The 12868-nt window shown below is 49.2% G+C and overlaps 1 protein-coding gene across 19 annotated transcripts; it reads right to left on the bottom strand.

Annotated features, from left to right (window-relative positions):
* Positions 1–97: 97 nt before the first annotated feature.
* LOC309603642 (endoplasmic reticulum-Golgi intermediate compartment protein 3-like) lies at positions 98–12793 on the bottom strand. Of its 19 annotated transcripts, XM_082338509.1 has the most exons (9): positions 12645–12788; positions 11701–11788; positions 10266–10412; positions 5581–5726; positions 2465–2562; positions 1453–1567; positions 1012–1193; positions 734–887; positions 98–232 (listed from the first exon to the last, which is right to left on the bottom strand). In XM_082338509.1, the coding sequence occupies exons 1-6, from the start codon at positions 12729–12731 to the stop codon at positions 1489–1491; spliced, it is 645 nt and encodes a 214-aa protein (XP_082194635.1). In that variant the 5' UTR covers positions 12732–12788; the 3' UTR covers positions 98–232; positions 734–887; positions 1012–1193; positions 1453–1488. The 19 variants fall into 19 exon arrangements, with proteins under 19 accessions (XP_082194635.1, XP_082194636.1, XP_082194624.1 ...); XM_082338510.1 differs by lacking the exon at positions 98–232 and having other exon boundaries at positions 438–887; positions 2465–2559; positions 12645–12789; XM_082338498.1 differs by lacking the exon at positions 98–232 and having other exon boundaries at positions 438–887.
* Positions 12794–12868: the final 75 nt, after the last annotated feature.

The following is a 12868-nucleotide window of genomic DNA, read 5'->3' as shown; positions in this document are numbered from 1 at the left end:
GAGAACGTTGGGGGCAAAAGGCGCTCCCTGGGGAATCCGGGAGAGAAGGAGCGCGAGGAAACGGGCCCCGACCCCAGAGTGTTGGCTGGGGGGGGTATGGGGACGCTGGGGCAAGACGGGTAGGACCGCAGTGACAGCAGAGAAGGTCCGTTGCACAGGGAAGCCAACTGAACAGCTAGAGCTTTCTACTAAAAGCTCAAACTTGACTGCCACTGGAGCCAGAGTTCCCAATCTAGTACGAAAACCAAACAGAGAGAGATGGCATTATTGACTTTTTCTCCCTGGTTTGCAGCACGAATGGGACAGACTGCAAGCAGTTAGAGAAAAAATGGTACGGGAGAGAAAACTTCAAATTTACAGGACAACGTACTCTGTGAATTGAGCTTTATTTCATGAGCTCATGAAGAAATACAACAAACAAACATGACAAACAGGGCTCGGTCCCCTTTGCCCAGACTAGTCTATTACATGAATTCACTTATTCACCACTCAGGTCATGAGGTTTCATAACTTACAACCTGTAACACTTAACTCGTGCACTTAGGAGAAGACAAAAAAAAAACCCACAAAAACCAAAAAGACAGAATTGGTTCCGTAGTGAGAGTGCTCATCCTTCCTCCTCCATCACGGTGCGAGCATCTCCTGTATCCCACCGGGAAGCACAAAAGACTCGGCAGTCCAGCTACTGCTTGATCTGCTTCAAAGGCTTTTTGGGTAAGCTGATGTTTTATACCTTCCAGCTTTGAAGTCTGGTCTATGCCATTTCCAAAAGTCTGACAATACTGCCAGACAAAGATGATGGCTGCAGGAGACAGCCAGCTGCAAGTCTAACGCTTAACTGCTCCCAGTCCAACACTGGATGTTGTGGCCAGCGTCTCCCGTGGCACCTAGAACACCAACGAGACAAAGTGACTGCTGTGCCCGGAAGCAGCCACCTGCTCGCAAACAATGCGACAGCTCAAAAATAACTGCCGCTGTGGCTTGGTGTCGCACCTTGCCTTTCACACTCACCAGGGGTCGACATCCTGCTACGCGTGCAATTTCAAGAGTTGTTTCACGCCTTCAAAACACAGCATTAACAGGTCATATAGGCACCAACAATAGAACTATTCCTTCCATCCCTGGGCGCAGACCAACTTCCTATGGTTCTCCACTTGCCATCTCCCTTTGGTGTCCGGCTCCCTGCTGTGCATCTGCAGCAAAATAAAACAAAGTCAGCTACATGTTGACAAATACTCTAACAAACAGTAAACCATCCCCAGGCTGACTTCTTCACTCCACTAACCTTGTCTATCTGTGCTTTGTGCTCCAATCTGCCATGCTGAGTCAGTTACATCAGCAGGCTCAAGAAAGAGAGACAGCAATACCCATAAAAAGTATACACCCGTCCCTCCTCTTTCTTCCATCCCAGTAGCCACATCCTGGATTCGCCCGGTCCCCCAGCAGGCTCACACTGCTCTGCGTGCCTCCCGTGCTGCACCGCTGGGGTCAATGGCTGCATGAGGTGCCCACTCGTATAGTCGGTCCGTCTCCGATGTCTCGGGAACGGCAGCCTTCAATGCTGGGCCTGTGTCAGGAAAATGCAGAGAGGCACACAGACGTTATATACTGCTTTCTGAGAGAGAGCTGGCCATGCAAAACAGAGTAAAAATCCCATCGACCTACATACTCTGGCAACAGAGAGACCCCAAAAGCACAAAACCCAAGCAACTGACCTCACCCCCACCACAGCCCCCAGTGCTGTCCACTCACCTTTGCCATCGCACTTCACTTGACCATCTTGCTTAGCCTAGACCTATTACTTTAACTGCAAGAATAGGTCAGACCACACACCAACACAAAAGTTAAGAGTTACTGTCAGCTGACTCAAATATAAGGGGAAACAGAGCTGAAAAAAATCATGCCTGCAAATGCCAAAAGAGGTATGGGTAGCACGTGACTGTGGCTGGCATAATGACAGGCTTTTCCTTTATGGGTAAATCACTCATAAATGACTCCATGAACTGCAGCACAGAGAACCTCTCTGTGGACAGCATTCTCAAATGAGAGTGTTGACATTAACGGGATATGAGACTGGGCTGCTGGAAGCTGCTTGCACACAGAATGCTACTGTTAGATAACACTGCGCTAAAAAGTCTTAAGCCACAGCTGCATAGGAGTTACAAGAGGCCTGAGTGCAGACAGATGCTGAAGACGACGAGATCGGCACCGCCATCTAAATTGAGATTGGCTGAAGGTGATGCAGGCTGAGCTATTAAAAACTAGCTACAGAAGTATGTGCTACTTCAGGTGGTGGGACGGTTCTGTCAGGTCAGTCTGACTTGGGCACCCAGTTCTAATGCCCGTCGAGTGCTATCTGTGATATCCCTCATAGCCTCAAACGTACTGACCACGTTTCGCATGTCCAAGGCCCCCCCCAGGTGATGAAAATCAAATGGACCAAATAAGGACTCTGCTTCATCACCTTGGCACCTGAAGGACGCTCCTTCCTCTGCTGATGGTCAACACAGATGTCCTTATGCCATTTCTCAAATGCGGGTCAGTCCTTGGGCACCTGTACTGCTAAAGGAAACAAATGATTACGCTTTGATAGCCTGCTCCATCCTCCTCTCGTTCTTTAAGAAATCTAAAGAATGCTACTGTCCCGATCGCTACAGAACAGAAGTTTGTGCAGGAGATGACTGAGCCCATCTCCATAAATGGAAGACTCCTGCTACAACTCCGCTTTGCCTTTTGGTGACAGTGCCCGCTGTCAGTGTGCCCCAAACCCTTTCATGAGTCACCTGGAAAACCAGATACAAGTAGTTCAAAGTGTCTGGCAAATCAGGTATGACCTGAAAGCATAGGTGTACCCCATCTCATCCCCAAAACAGTCAGAGCGCTGTCTTCTCCCACACAAAACAGAACAAAAACCTTACCCTCTGACACACTCTGAAAGGGATTAGTGTACCCACATAATCTATGCTCAAATACTGGACTTCCTCAGGGTACAGCCCCACAAAGACGAGAGGAAGCCCAACACTGCCTCCCTGGATGCTCCAGAACTCCGAGTGCTCTGCTCCCCTCTCCACCACTCCCATCATGGAAATGCAGTGGTAAGGATACCTGGCAAAAAAGAGGAACGAAAGCCATGTGGACTGGGAGGTCAAAGGAAGACCAGACCTTACCTGCAAGAATAAACAAAAGAACCCCGCTCAAAAAATTTCAAACAAAACCAAGAAAAGATGAAAAAACCCAGAACCTTCAAAAAGACAGGACACTGCACCAGGCAGCAACCAATACCACCCAGCGGATGAAGCCACAAGGACAAGAGGCCCTTCATGAAAACAGTGTGAGACACCTGAGCCTGATTACCTATGAGGCCCCTTACAAAATTAGGGAGCCTGTTGGCTGATGGAAAAACCCACGGTGGCAAGACGTGGTGACTCAAAGACCTCAAACAGACACCTTATGACTACAGAAACCGGTGCTAAAAAACACAATAGGTAAACAAGGACAAGAGAACATAACTGCCGTGAGTGATACTAGAGCAAACCTCATTGGACAGTTAAGGAAAGACAAAACTGTGATAATAGAAAAGGCCTGTGTGCCCAGAGACTATGATGAAGACAAGACCCCTAGCTGGAGAGCATTACGAGCACAAATAATATGCATCCTCTTCTCCAAGAAATCCGAAGAAACACAATGACAGAAGCCTGCACTGGAAATAAGTGCCTAGTCAATGCCTCTAAGTAGCAATGATAGTGACATATGGACAGATGGTGGAGGGATGGATGCAAAGATTAAGTCGGGGAATGAAGGAAAAGGCACAGAGGAGCAGAGACCTCAGAGTTCTGGGGGTGTATTTTAGTGTATACCTGAATGTACCTAATGCTTTCCGAGATGGGACTTGTCTGACATTTGACCCTGCACGCTGTGACGCAGAAGCCCGGACAGTTCACACTGCGTCTCTCATGCCTTTGTCGTACCTCCCGTCACCTGTGGAGAGATTAAACCAGAACAAACCTCAGCGAAACCCAAATCCAACTGCAAAACCCATCTGAGAAAGGCTGATGAACCCACCTCCCCTTCCCAACCATCCCCTGGTCCCAAAACTTTAGAAACCCTTTCTCTTCTCCTGAGCTTTCAGGGAAGGAAGCCCACTCCTTCCTGACAGCTCCTGCCCTGTATTTGCACCACCGAACTCCCCGTGTCAGCTGCTCCTTGGGAGCTGCTCTTCCAAGCTGTGCCCTGTGTTGTGCGAGCACCTCCTATCTTCCATCTTCCCACAGACTCCGGGCTCTGCTACAGACCCACAAAATAAGTGAAGTCCTGATGCTTATAATCTCTGAGGGGCCTGCTGCAAGCTGCAAAGGCTCTAGGGAGAACATGGTACTCTGTCGGTGATCGGGAAAGGTGATGAGCTGTTCCATACCCTGAAAGACACTATGCCTTATGTCCCTGCTGCTTTCTTGAAAAATGCTGAAAGCCCGTATACGGATGCAGACAAGATGTATGCATCTTAACCCCTGTTAGATTATCTCACCATCAGTCCTGCTAAGGAATGGTATCAACAACTTGCACAGTATGCAGCAAAACTGGTGAAAAAAAAACAAGGTTCCATCTTCAATAAAGTCAGGAAGTCCAGGAAAATACAAAGCACTTGGGGAAAAAAACAAAACCAAAACCATACCGTTAAACCACCTTGCCACCCCTGAACACCCAATACAAAATTACTGACCTGAAAAAAAACCCCAAAATTGCATACAAGTGTACTTTCTACAATATATGCTGCTGAACCTTGACTGGTCCTGAAGCCCTTACCTCCAACACCTCCGCTTCTCTCAGTATCAAAACACACCTACCCAAATAGCTTAGACAGCTCAAAAGCTGCAGCCAACTGAAGGAACAGCAGAGCACTGACACCAGAGAAGCCCAGGAGTGGAAGGAGCTCCCTGAGGAGAGGTTACAGCTCAGATATCCCGGGCCCTGCCCACCACCCTTCCTACATTCACCTGGGAAAGGGGACGGGCAAACCACCAGAAGGCATAAAGTGGCCAGAAGAGCAGCAGGAAGTTTGCTCATCTGCCTTAAGCTTAGAGCGTGGAAAGCACTGAACAGAGAAAGCAACCCTTACAGGAAACAAGGATGCCACAGGCAGTGAAGGCTGGGGTATGGGGACACTGTCAGGTTCAGGGACGCTGCATCTTGGGATGCAGAAGTCTTTGGACGAAAACCAGAGTTCTTCAATCAGACGTGAAACCAGCACCATGGACCGCGCAGCCATTTGGTGCAGCTCACAGGCTCGTGCTAAATGTGCGAGTCCATGCAGAAACGGTCACTGAGAGTGCCCAGGCACACTTTTGTGACAGAAAGGGGTAGTGCCTTGTGTGCGAGAGACACAGGAAGGAAAGCACCTGCGCCTCAGTCTCTGACAGCCACCCTCATACGAGGACACGTCACACACCAGCCAGACACCACCTCCTCAGCAACCAAGCACCGCTTGCAAGCCGTGTGGCAGCACCCTCTCCCAAGGCCCGGGTACCAACGAGCTGCCGCACAGCAGAGGTGGCCCCCAGCATCCACCCAGCTCCTACTCACTGGCCTCCCTTCCAGAGCGGACAGCTCAGAGCTGCTCCGCGTGCCTGGCTGTCTCCTCTTGCCCAGCTGCTGCTGCTGTTGGCACTTGGCCTGCTGGAGGAGGAGGCGTTGCACTTTTTCAAAAGCCTCCAGTCTTCCACCTGCACCTGCAAAAGCACAAGCACCATCTTACCATCTTTATCGCTATAAAGAGATGCTCCAGCTCAGGACTTGAATCCTTGGTGGAGTTTTCTTCCACAAACCAATAAAGCAAACATCAGGGACTGGACTTGGAAAGGAGGCTTAATGCTCCTGGAGCAGCTTGAGCTTCTTGATGTACTTTTTGAGATTTTGGCATGAGGATGCAAGCTGATTTAATGCAGAGCTTGAGTCTAAAGACAGCTTTGCCTGTCCATTTAAACAGCCAAGTCACTCCTTGGCAAAGAAATCTGCTACAAAAACGACATCAGTGTCCCACAGTTCTGAGCAGTTTGGAACTTCCCGGTGTGAACAAAGCATCTGGCCGTTTCTATTCCTCCTCTCCTCTTCCCTGAAGGGCAAGACTGTCAACACTGGAGGGAGGCTTAATGGCAAACTTTCTTCATTACTTTGTGACCTCTGGGGAACACCTTGGTCACCAGAAAAAACAGTTTTCTTTCTTGGTTCCACGTTTTGCCGGACCAAAGAAAAAGTTGAAGGCTGGAATCATGAATCCCTCAAGACGGAAACAGCTCTGGGGAAGGACGCGGCTTGACAGATGGGACAAACCAAGTTACTACAGAGACAGTAATAGCAAAGGGTAGTCCGGAACCCATGCACTACCACGGATCCATTCCTCCAAGAATTTGCAGGTAGGAGGAAAGAGAAACACCAAATGACACCTGTTGTTTGTGTGAGCGATAGGTGTCTGGTCTTTGCTCCTGTAAGGATGCAAAGCCTGCAGCAGAAGTGAGAAGGCAAGGCCATAGCCAGGTTTTATTCCAAGACAGCTCACGTAACAGTGAAATAATTTACGCAGCTCCCCCCTGGACACCAAATAATCCCGGAAAAGATACCGTTTGCCGAGATACGACCTTTGTGGGACTGCAAAGGTAGTGCAATTTGCACTGCCCTTAAACAGGCATGTAGACAAACTAGACAACCTAACTGCACGTTCTTAACAATCGTGAGTGCAGCTTCCAAAGACATACCAAAACCACAACAGTTCTCATCATTCTCTGAACACATGCCCAGGAGGATTTCATTGCCCAGACCTGCATAGACATTCTGGGAAAAAATGTGCATGCAGCACAACTGTATTAATCCAAGTGCTACGAAGATACGAAAAAGGTGTAAAGGTTACCGAACGTCCTCTGACTCTGCCCCGTAACAGCTCTCGCAGCGATCGGCATCCAAAGAATTTGGATCAAACACTTTTTCTTCTTCTTTCCCCAGCTCTAAGACAAAAGATGATTCAAAGTGATGAGGCACGTCTAGAAACACTGTCTTGTACTCTTGTTTTGTTCTATGCACAGTAACTGTTCTACACATGAACGCAGCGATTTTGTGTCGGAAGCTGCACATCCTGCACCCGAAGCCCACCTGAAATGGCACGCACAGAGCCTGTTGAGGCGTGGAAGTAAGACCAAGAAGCAGAGTAGTGTTTGTCATCTCAAGAACACCCTCCATAGAAAGAACTGGCTATCTGTAAGCCTTGCTGGAGCACCGATCAGATGTTACGTGCGTAAAGGCTTTGTTAAAACATTTTCTAAAGTAGACAAATCAGTAAATTGCAACTGATACAGGACACAAACAAAATTTTAAATAGCAGTCCACCGCAGTCAACGGTGCATAACGCATAATCCTGTCCCAAGACACGTAGGGACCATGGTTATCTCTTGCTGTGAAACAAGCTCAGAGTAGGAGTCTCCCGACTGGAAAACTGACAGCCAGTCCTCCAGGATGACAATGCTGAGAAGGCACACACGTTAACCACTGCCCACTAGAAATCTCCAAGGCATTTCTACCTTCTTCGTGACTTAACAATTCTGCCCACGTCTGTGCTGCATGTGTGTTGAATGCGCAGCCGCAGTATGGCTGGAGCACGAACTCGTGGAGTTTTATGTTCTCATGTGCAGAAGGCTGAAGAGTAACAGACTTGTAACAGAGGAGATGACAGCTGGTGACAGCTGAACCCCGCCAAAGGGCAGGAGAAGCCTACAGAAAACTCAAACAGGACTTTTGTTTTGTCAAGAACCAAAACAAATATCAAAGGTCTGCAAATTTTGGAGTTAGGAATAAGTGAGCCAAGGAATTTTGCGTCTAAAAGTTTGAAAACCATTAGCTCTTATAATAAGAGGCCCCCTTAAAAATCAAGCTGTTTCAACTCACAAATCCTGAAGGACAGGACCAAGTCCCCTGGGTTACAAAAGCCCTCCAAGGCTCACTATCTAGGCGCTGCTGCACTACCCTCTGTAAGCCTTGAAAAGATGGCTCCTTTGATAACTAATGATGGGGAAGGTGACAAGGTACATCGTCAGACACCGCTGAGGGGATAAAACGTTATCAGGGCCTTGTTTGTTGGAACTGGAAGGTATAACAGGTGGACAGAAGTGAGTATTAAAGATGCCTGTATTTCGTATTAGCCACAGAAAAAAAGAGATTTTAATTAGAAAGAATGAAATACGACTGAAAATTAATCATTAACCTTATTTCCTTAATCAAATACTTGATGGTAGTCACAATCAAGCAAACAAAAACTTTTAAGAAAATATACCCATTATTAAACAACTGTGCGAGGCTTTCTTTCTAAGGCTTACAACATTCAAAATAGTTGAAACTGCGCTTAAGAAGTCACTATTTAAAAAGCGGTATGGCTTTTCATCTTGTAATTACACTAAAAGGTAGCGTCAGGAAGAACACAGCTGAATAACTGCTATGCTTTGTCAAAGCCGTGACTGCCACCATTTGAACAAGAACACCTGGACACTACATGCAGTCTTTCAAGATACTGCAACCAGTAACAGCTTTTTAAATATAACCACTAGCTGCCTGTTGTCTCAGAGCCAGCACCCAGAGGTAACGCACACAGTTCAGACACTGTAAAGAAAACACAGTACATAAAACTCTACATGCAGGGTTTCTTGCTGTTAATGCGGTCCTCGACTTGCACGCAGATGTGATAGGTGAAACTGGAAAACTCTGTCCATGTTAAAAGGAAGGAAACGATAAGAACCACCGATAAAGAATTCAGTCGCTTATTGTCACTGAATGGAAACGAGTAAGATGACATCCAAGCACAGAATGCAGCCTACCATAGAAATCACTAAGCTATGAACTATTTCAACGTAACTATGATTAGGAAAAGCCTCCAGATACTACTCCATAAAATTTGGGTACGCTTTCCCAAATTTAAGGTCAATACTGCTATAGTTGCCATTTAAATAACCGACTGAACGTCAGTGTTACTAACAGAAACTGATAATCAGAGAGTTTAATGCAGATGGGCGGATACTTCTGATCTAACTTGTAACACGGGTGGTGGAAACCGAACTAGCCGCGTGCTTCTCCCAGACAGCAGAAGAAATTGCTTCTTCCCTGCAATGCATCTGATCTCTCTTAAAATGCCTCTTCTAGGTGAGACGGTTTGCTCCCTACGAGTTTCTCTTCCTCTCCATTGATTATATAAGGAGTCAGAGCAACCGGTTCAGACTGACTGATCCCAATGGACACTGGCAATACTAGCAAGGCAGGAGGCCTACACGTGTTAACAGAGAATTAGATACAGAAAAGCTGGTTTTGTCCCTGGACATTACGTTTGTAATGCCACAACCTCTGAATACAGAAAGGCTGCTCGCTGACACGATAGCAAGAACGCTATCACCCCATTCCCGTGACAACGGGAGACACTCTCGCACCTACCGATCGTTCAGCTCTTGCCTTGGTTTAGCCTTTCAACTTCAAGAACAGAAAAGTTAAATCTGAGTGATACAAATCAACAAATCTAGTTCGTGCTGACAGGCAGAACTATACTATCTCCCAGAAAAGGTAATACGCAGCTCACGTTTTGGAAGGGAAAAGTCAGGACGGTATTACCGTTGGATTGCGACACTTTGACAGAGTCGCTTCTGCTGTGTATCGAGGTACAACGATGAGTCAGAACGCGTAAAAACGGTAGAGGAGAAGTTTTGTGTAGCCAAGGACCACTTACTACAACTGGTAACCAATAAATCAGCTAAAATATGTTTATCAGGTATGCATTAACATTATATGCAAAGCAAACGTAGCAAGGTGCAAGTTTGGGCTTAAGGGTCGAGTCACCGGAGCCTTCCCCGGAGAGACGCTCTTTCCTCTAACCAGGTCGTCCCATTTGTCAGCCCACTGTCATTTAAAGACACAACCAAAGTCAAGCTTTGCTAGAACAGCTGCTTGATTTCTAGTCGCAAAAGACCAGGAACTCAGCAGCTTTATGCCTGAAATGCATCCACGAGTCCTTGTCGTAATTTCAGAGGGACTACGCAAAGATCTGCCTCACAAAAGTAGCGAGTATTAATAGGAGTTTGTCTGATCCGCCAGTTTAATAGATTGGCGTGCTATAAACTCTTCAAGAGCTTGTGGTGTTTAAATGCTCTTCAGCTGCCACTTGTTCCCGTGAATCTCAAAACAGGCATACAGGGATGGAAAGACTACGAGAGCATGCACCCAAGAAAGGCAGACTAGCATCTTACCGTGTCTCTCGGCCTCTGGAGTCACACGACTGCCAGCTTTATCCAAACGTCGTTTAAACAGATTGTGCTCTACATCCAGCTGCTGCTCTCCTGCTACATCCACGGCATCGATGCTCAAATCTGAAACCAGCGAGCAAGGAAAGTGGGCTATAAACACACATTTGTTATGGCCTGTGGCAGGCTGAGGAAGCACTCAACCAGTGAAAACACAGAATCTTTCAGCGAGGGGGATACCAGCGGGTCAAACTGGAAGAGCAGGTACGGTTGGGGCCAAATGACGTACAGGGAATAAAACGCACGTTGCAGCACCCTAAATGACCCTTCCAAATACAGGGTCTGGTTTGGTGTACAAGAAGGACTGTTTCCAACTGCCACAGAAAGCGTTACCCCGAAAGGTAATACACTCAAGGCAAAAGAACAAAACCAAACCCCTCAAAGCCCATAACCATTTTCAGGAGTTCACGAGTTAAGCTTAAAATCGGCTGAAAGCTGTCTCCTCCCTCTACCCCCTCACCCTTCCCCCTTCAACATCAGCACATTTCCTTGCGATCTCTTTTCACAAGGAGGATTGAGAAGGTCTGTGGTCTCGGCCTGGTATCGAAGCACCGTGATGCACTGGCTGGCTGGCTACATGCTCTCTTGTAAGACCGACAGCTTCTCTGCACAAAACAGCAGAGGCTTCCAGCCTCTCTGGCCTTCCCACGCCCTTTTAAATGTGAGGAAGGCAAAGACCAATAATATCTTGGGTGGTCAGAAGGAAGTCAGACTCACTACCTTTAGAGCCCAATGCACGACCCAAAGGAATTACTACAACAGAACAAGAGGCAGGGAAGATTGGCGGACAGTCGGGTAACGTGCACAGCAGTAATACCCAGCAAGACTTGCAAAATTTTCCATCGCTTTGTCCTGCAACTTTGTTTTCAATTTAGCTAAAAGGTAACCAGATTATTAACACGCATTCCGATTTTAAAAATTTTGGAGAAAGGTTACCACGTGGCATTGGCGTTACAGTCAGAATTTAAGTACCAAAGTCAAGGAAAAGTCGTGCCTCGTCAAGTAACTTCCAAACGAGACTCTCTCAAGTTTTTCGACAACAATACAGTCAAATCTTGAGTCCCAAGCGAACTCTGTGCCAGCTTTTTCGGTATTACTGAGCTCTCTGACAAAGTACACCACCACACAGAAATGCAAGTGGCGTTATATTGTAGCCTCATTTATAATCTAGAAAAATAACGCGGCCCGATCCGATTGGAAGCGCTGGTTTAAGCGCCCAGTGGGCCTGGCTGGAACCACCGCATAACCGCAAGGGATCAGCAGTTCCTCCCTGTCCGCGGCCCAAGCAGCAGCGCAGCACGCGGAAGCACCAGGCACACTGAGCCTCTCGGGCCCTCGGCAAGTATGAAAATTATTCCCAGCGTTCAGAAGTCTGACTCACAAGCACAAGGCGTGTGTGGAGAAATAACATCTAGATTGATCTTCAGTTTATCTCCCCTTGATTTGTCAACGTACAATTCCGGATGAACCTAGGAACAGAGGAAAAACAGAGAGTCCTGTTTCACTTGGCAGCAAACCAAAAGGCCTCTTTCCCTCGACTGCTCTGGCTCAGGAGCTGATTTTTAAGATGTGGGATTTGCCAGACACCTGAGCTGCTGCCTCCCACACCTTCCATGGTAGCTAAATGCTTGCCATTTGTGATACTTTTAAGACCAACAATAATTTGGGAATCTTAGAACTTGGGGTGGGGAAGGGGGTTCCTGCGCCTGCTTTCTTTTCTTTGGATTGCCTGCTTGTAGACAGCAGAGACAGCGAGAAGAGACTTTGAGACGCTCTCCTGCGACAGCGTTGCAGGAGGCCACAAGCCAACCTTTGCGCCAAGCGGCTTTCGGGGGAGGGCAGCCCGCTCCCATCGTCAGGACGACCAGCTCGGGGAAAGAGAAAAACCCAAACACAGCTGCTGCGGCGGCGGCAGCTGCTGCGTGGGGAGCCCGGAGGAGGCGGCGGAGCAGGCGGCGCCTCGGCGCGGGTGCGGAGGCACGGCGGGCCGCCACGGGCCGCCTCTCCGCCGGGGCACCGCGGGCAGCAGGCAGCACCGGGGGGCCGGCCCCCCCCCCCCCCGCCGCCGCTCACCTCCTTGGTGCGGTAGTACTGCAGCTCCGAGAAGAAAAGCAGCACCACGATCAGCCCGCTGACGAGAACCGCCGTCAGCCCCGCCGCTCGCGGCCGCCCGCCCGCCTCGCCTCAGCCCGCCCGCCGCCACCCCGAGCCGCTGCCTCCCGCCGCCGAGCGCCGGCCCGCAAGGTCCCCCCGGCCGGCCGCCGCCCCACGGCGAGGCCCGGGCCCCCCCGCCGGCCCCCGGCCGCCCTCACCCCGCCCGCTCACCAGCGCGGCCCCGCACGTCTTGCCCCGAAAGTCTTCCAGAGTCTCGGGGAAGGCACCGAACCGCTTCAGCCGCCACAGCGAGCCCATGGCGCCGCGCGGCCCGGAAGCAAACCCGCCTTCCGGGGCCGGGCCCGCACCGCCCCCGGAAGCCGGCCGAGGCGGCTGGCGGGGCCGGGGCTGCCGGTCGCCTCCGGGGCGGGAAGGTGCTCGCTGCCGCCGCGCCC

This window comes from Platalea leucorodia, assembly GCF_965183815.1.
Source record: "Platalea leucorodia genome assembly, contig: HAP1_HAP1_SCAFFOLD_161, whole genome shotgun sequence".
NCBI lineage: Eukaryota > Metazoa > Chordata > Aves > Pelecaniformes > Threskiornithidae > Platalea > Platalea leucorodia.
The sequence above is the reverse complement of the archived record's forward strand: the minus strand, read 5'-3'. Positions and strand labels throughout refer to the sequence as shown.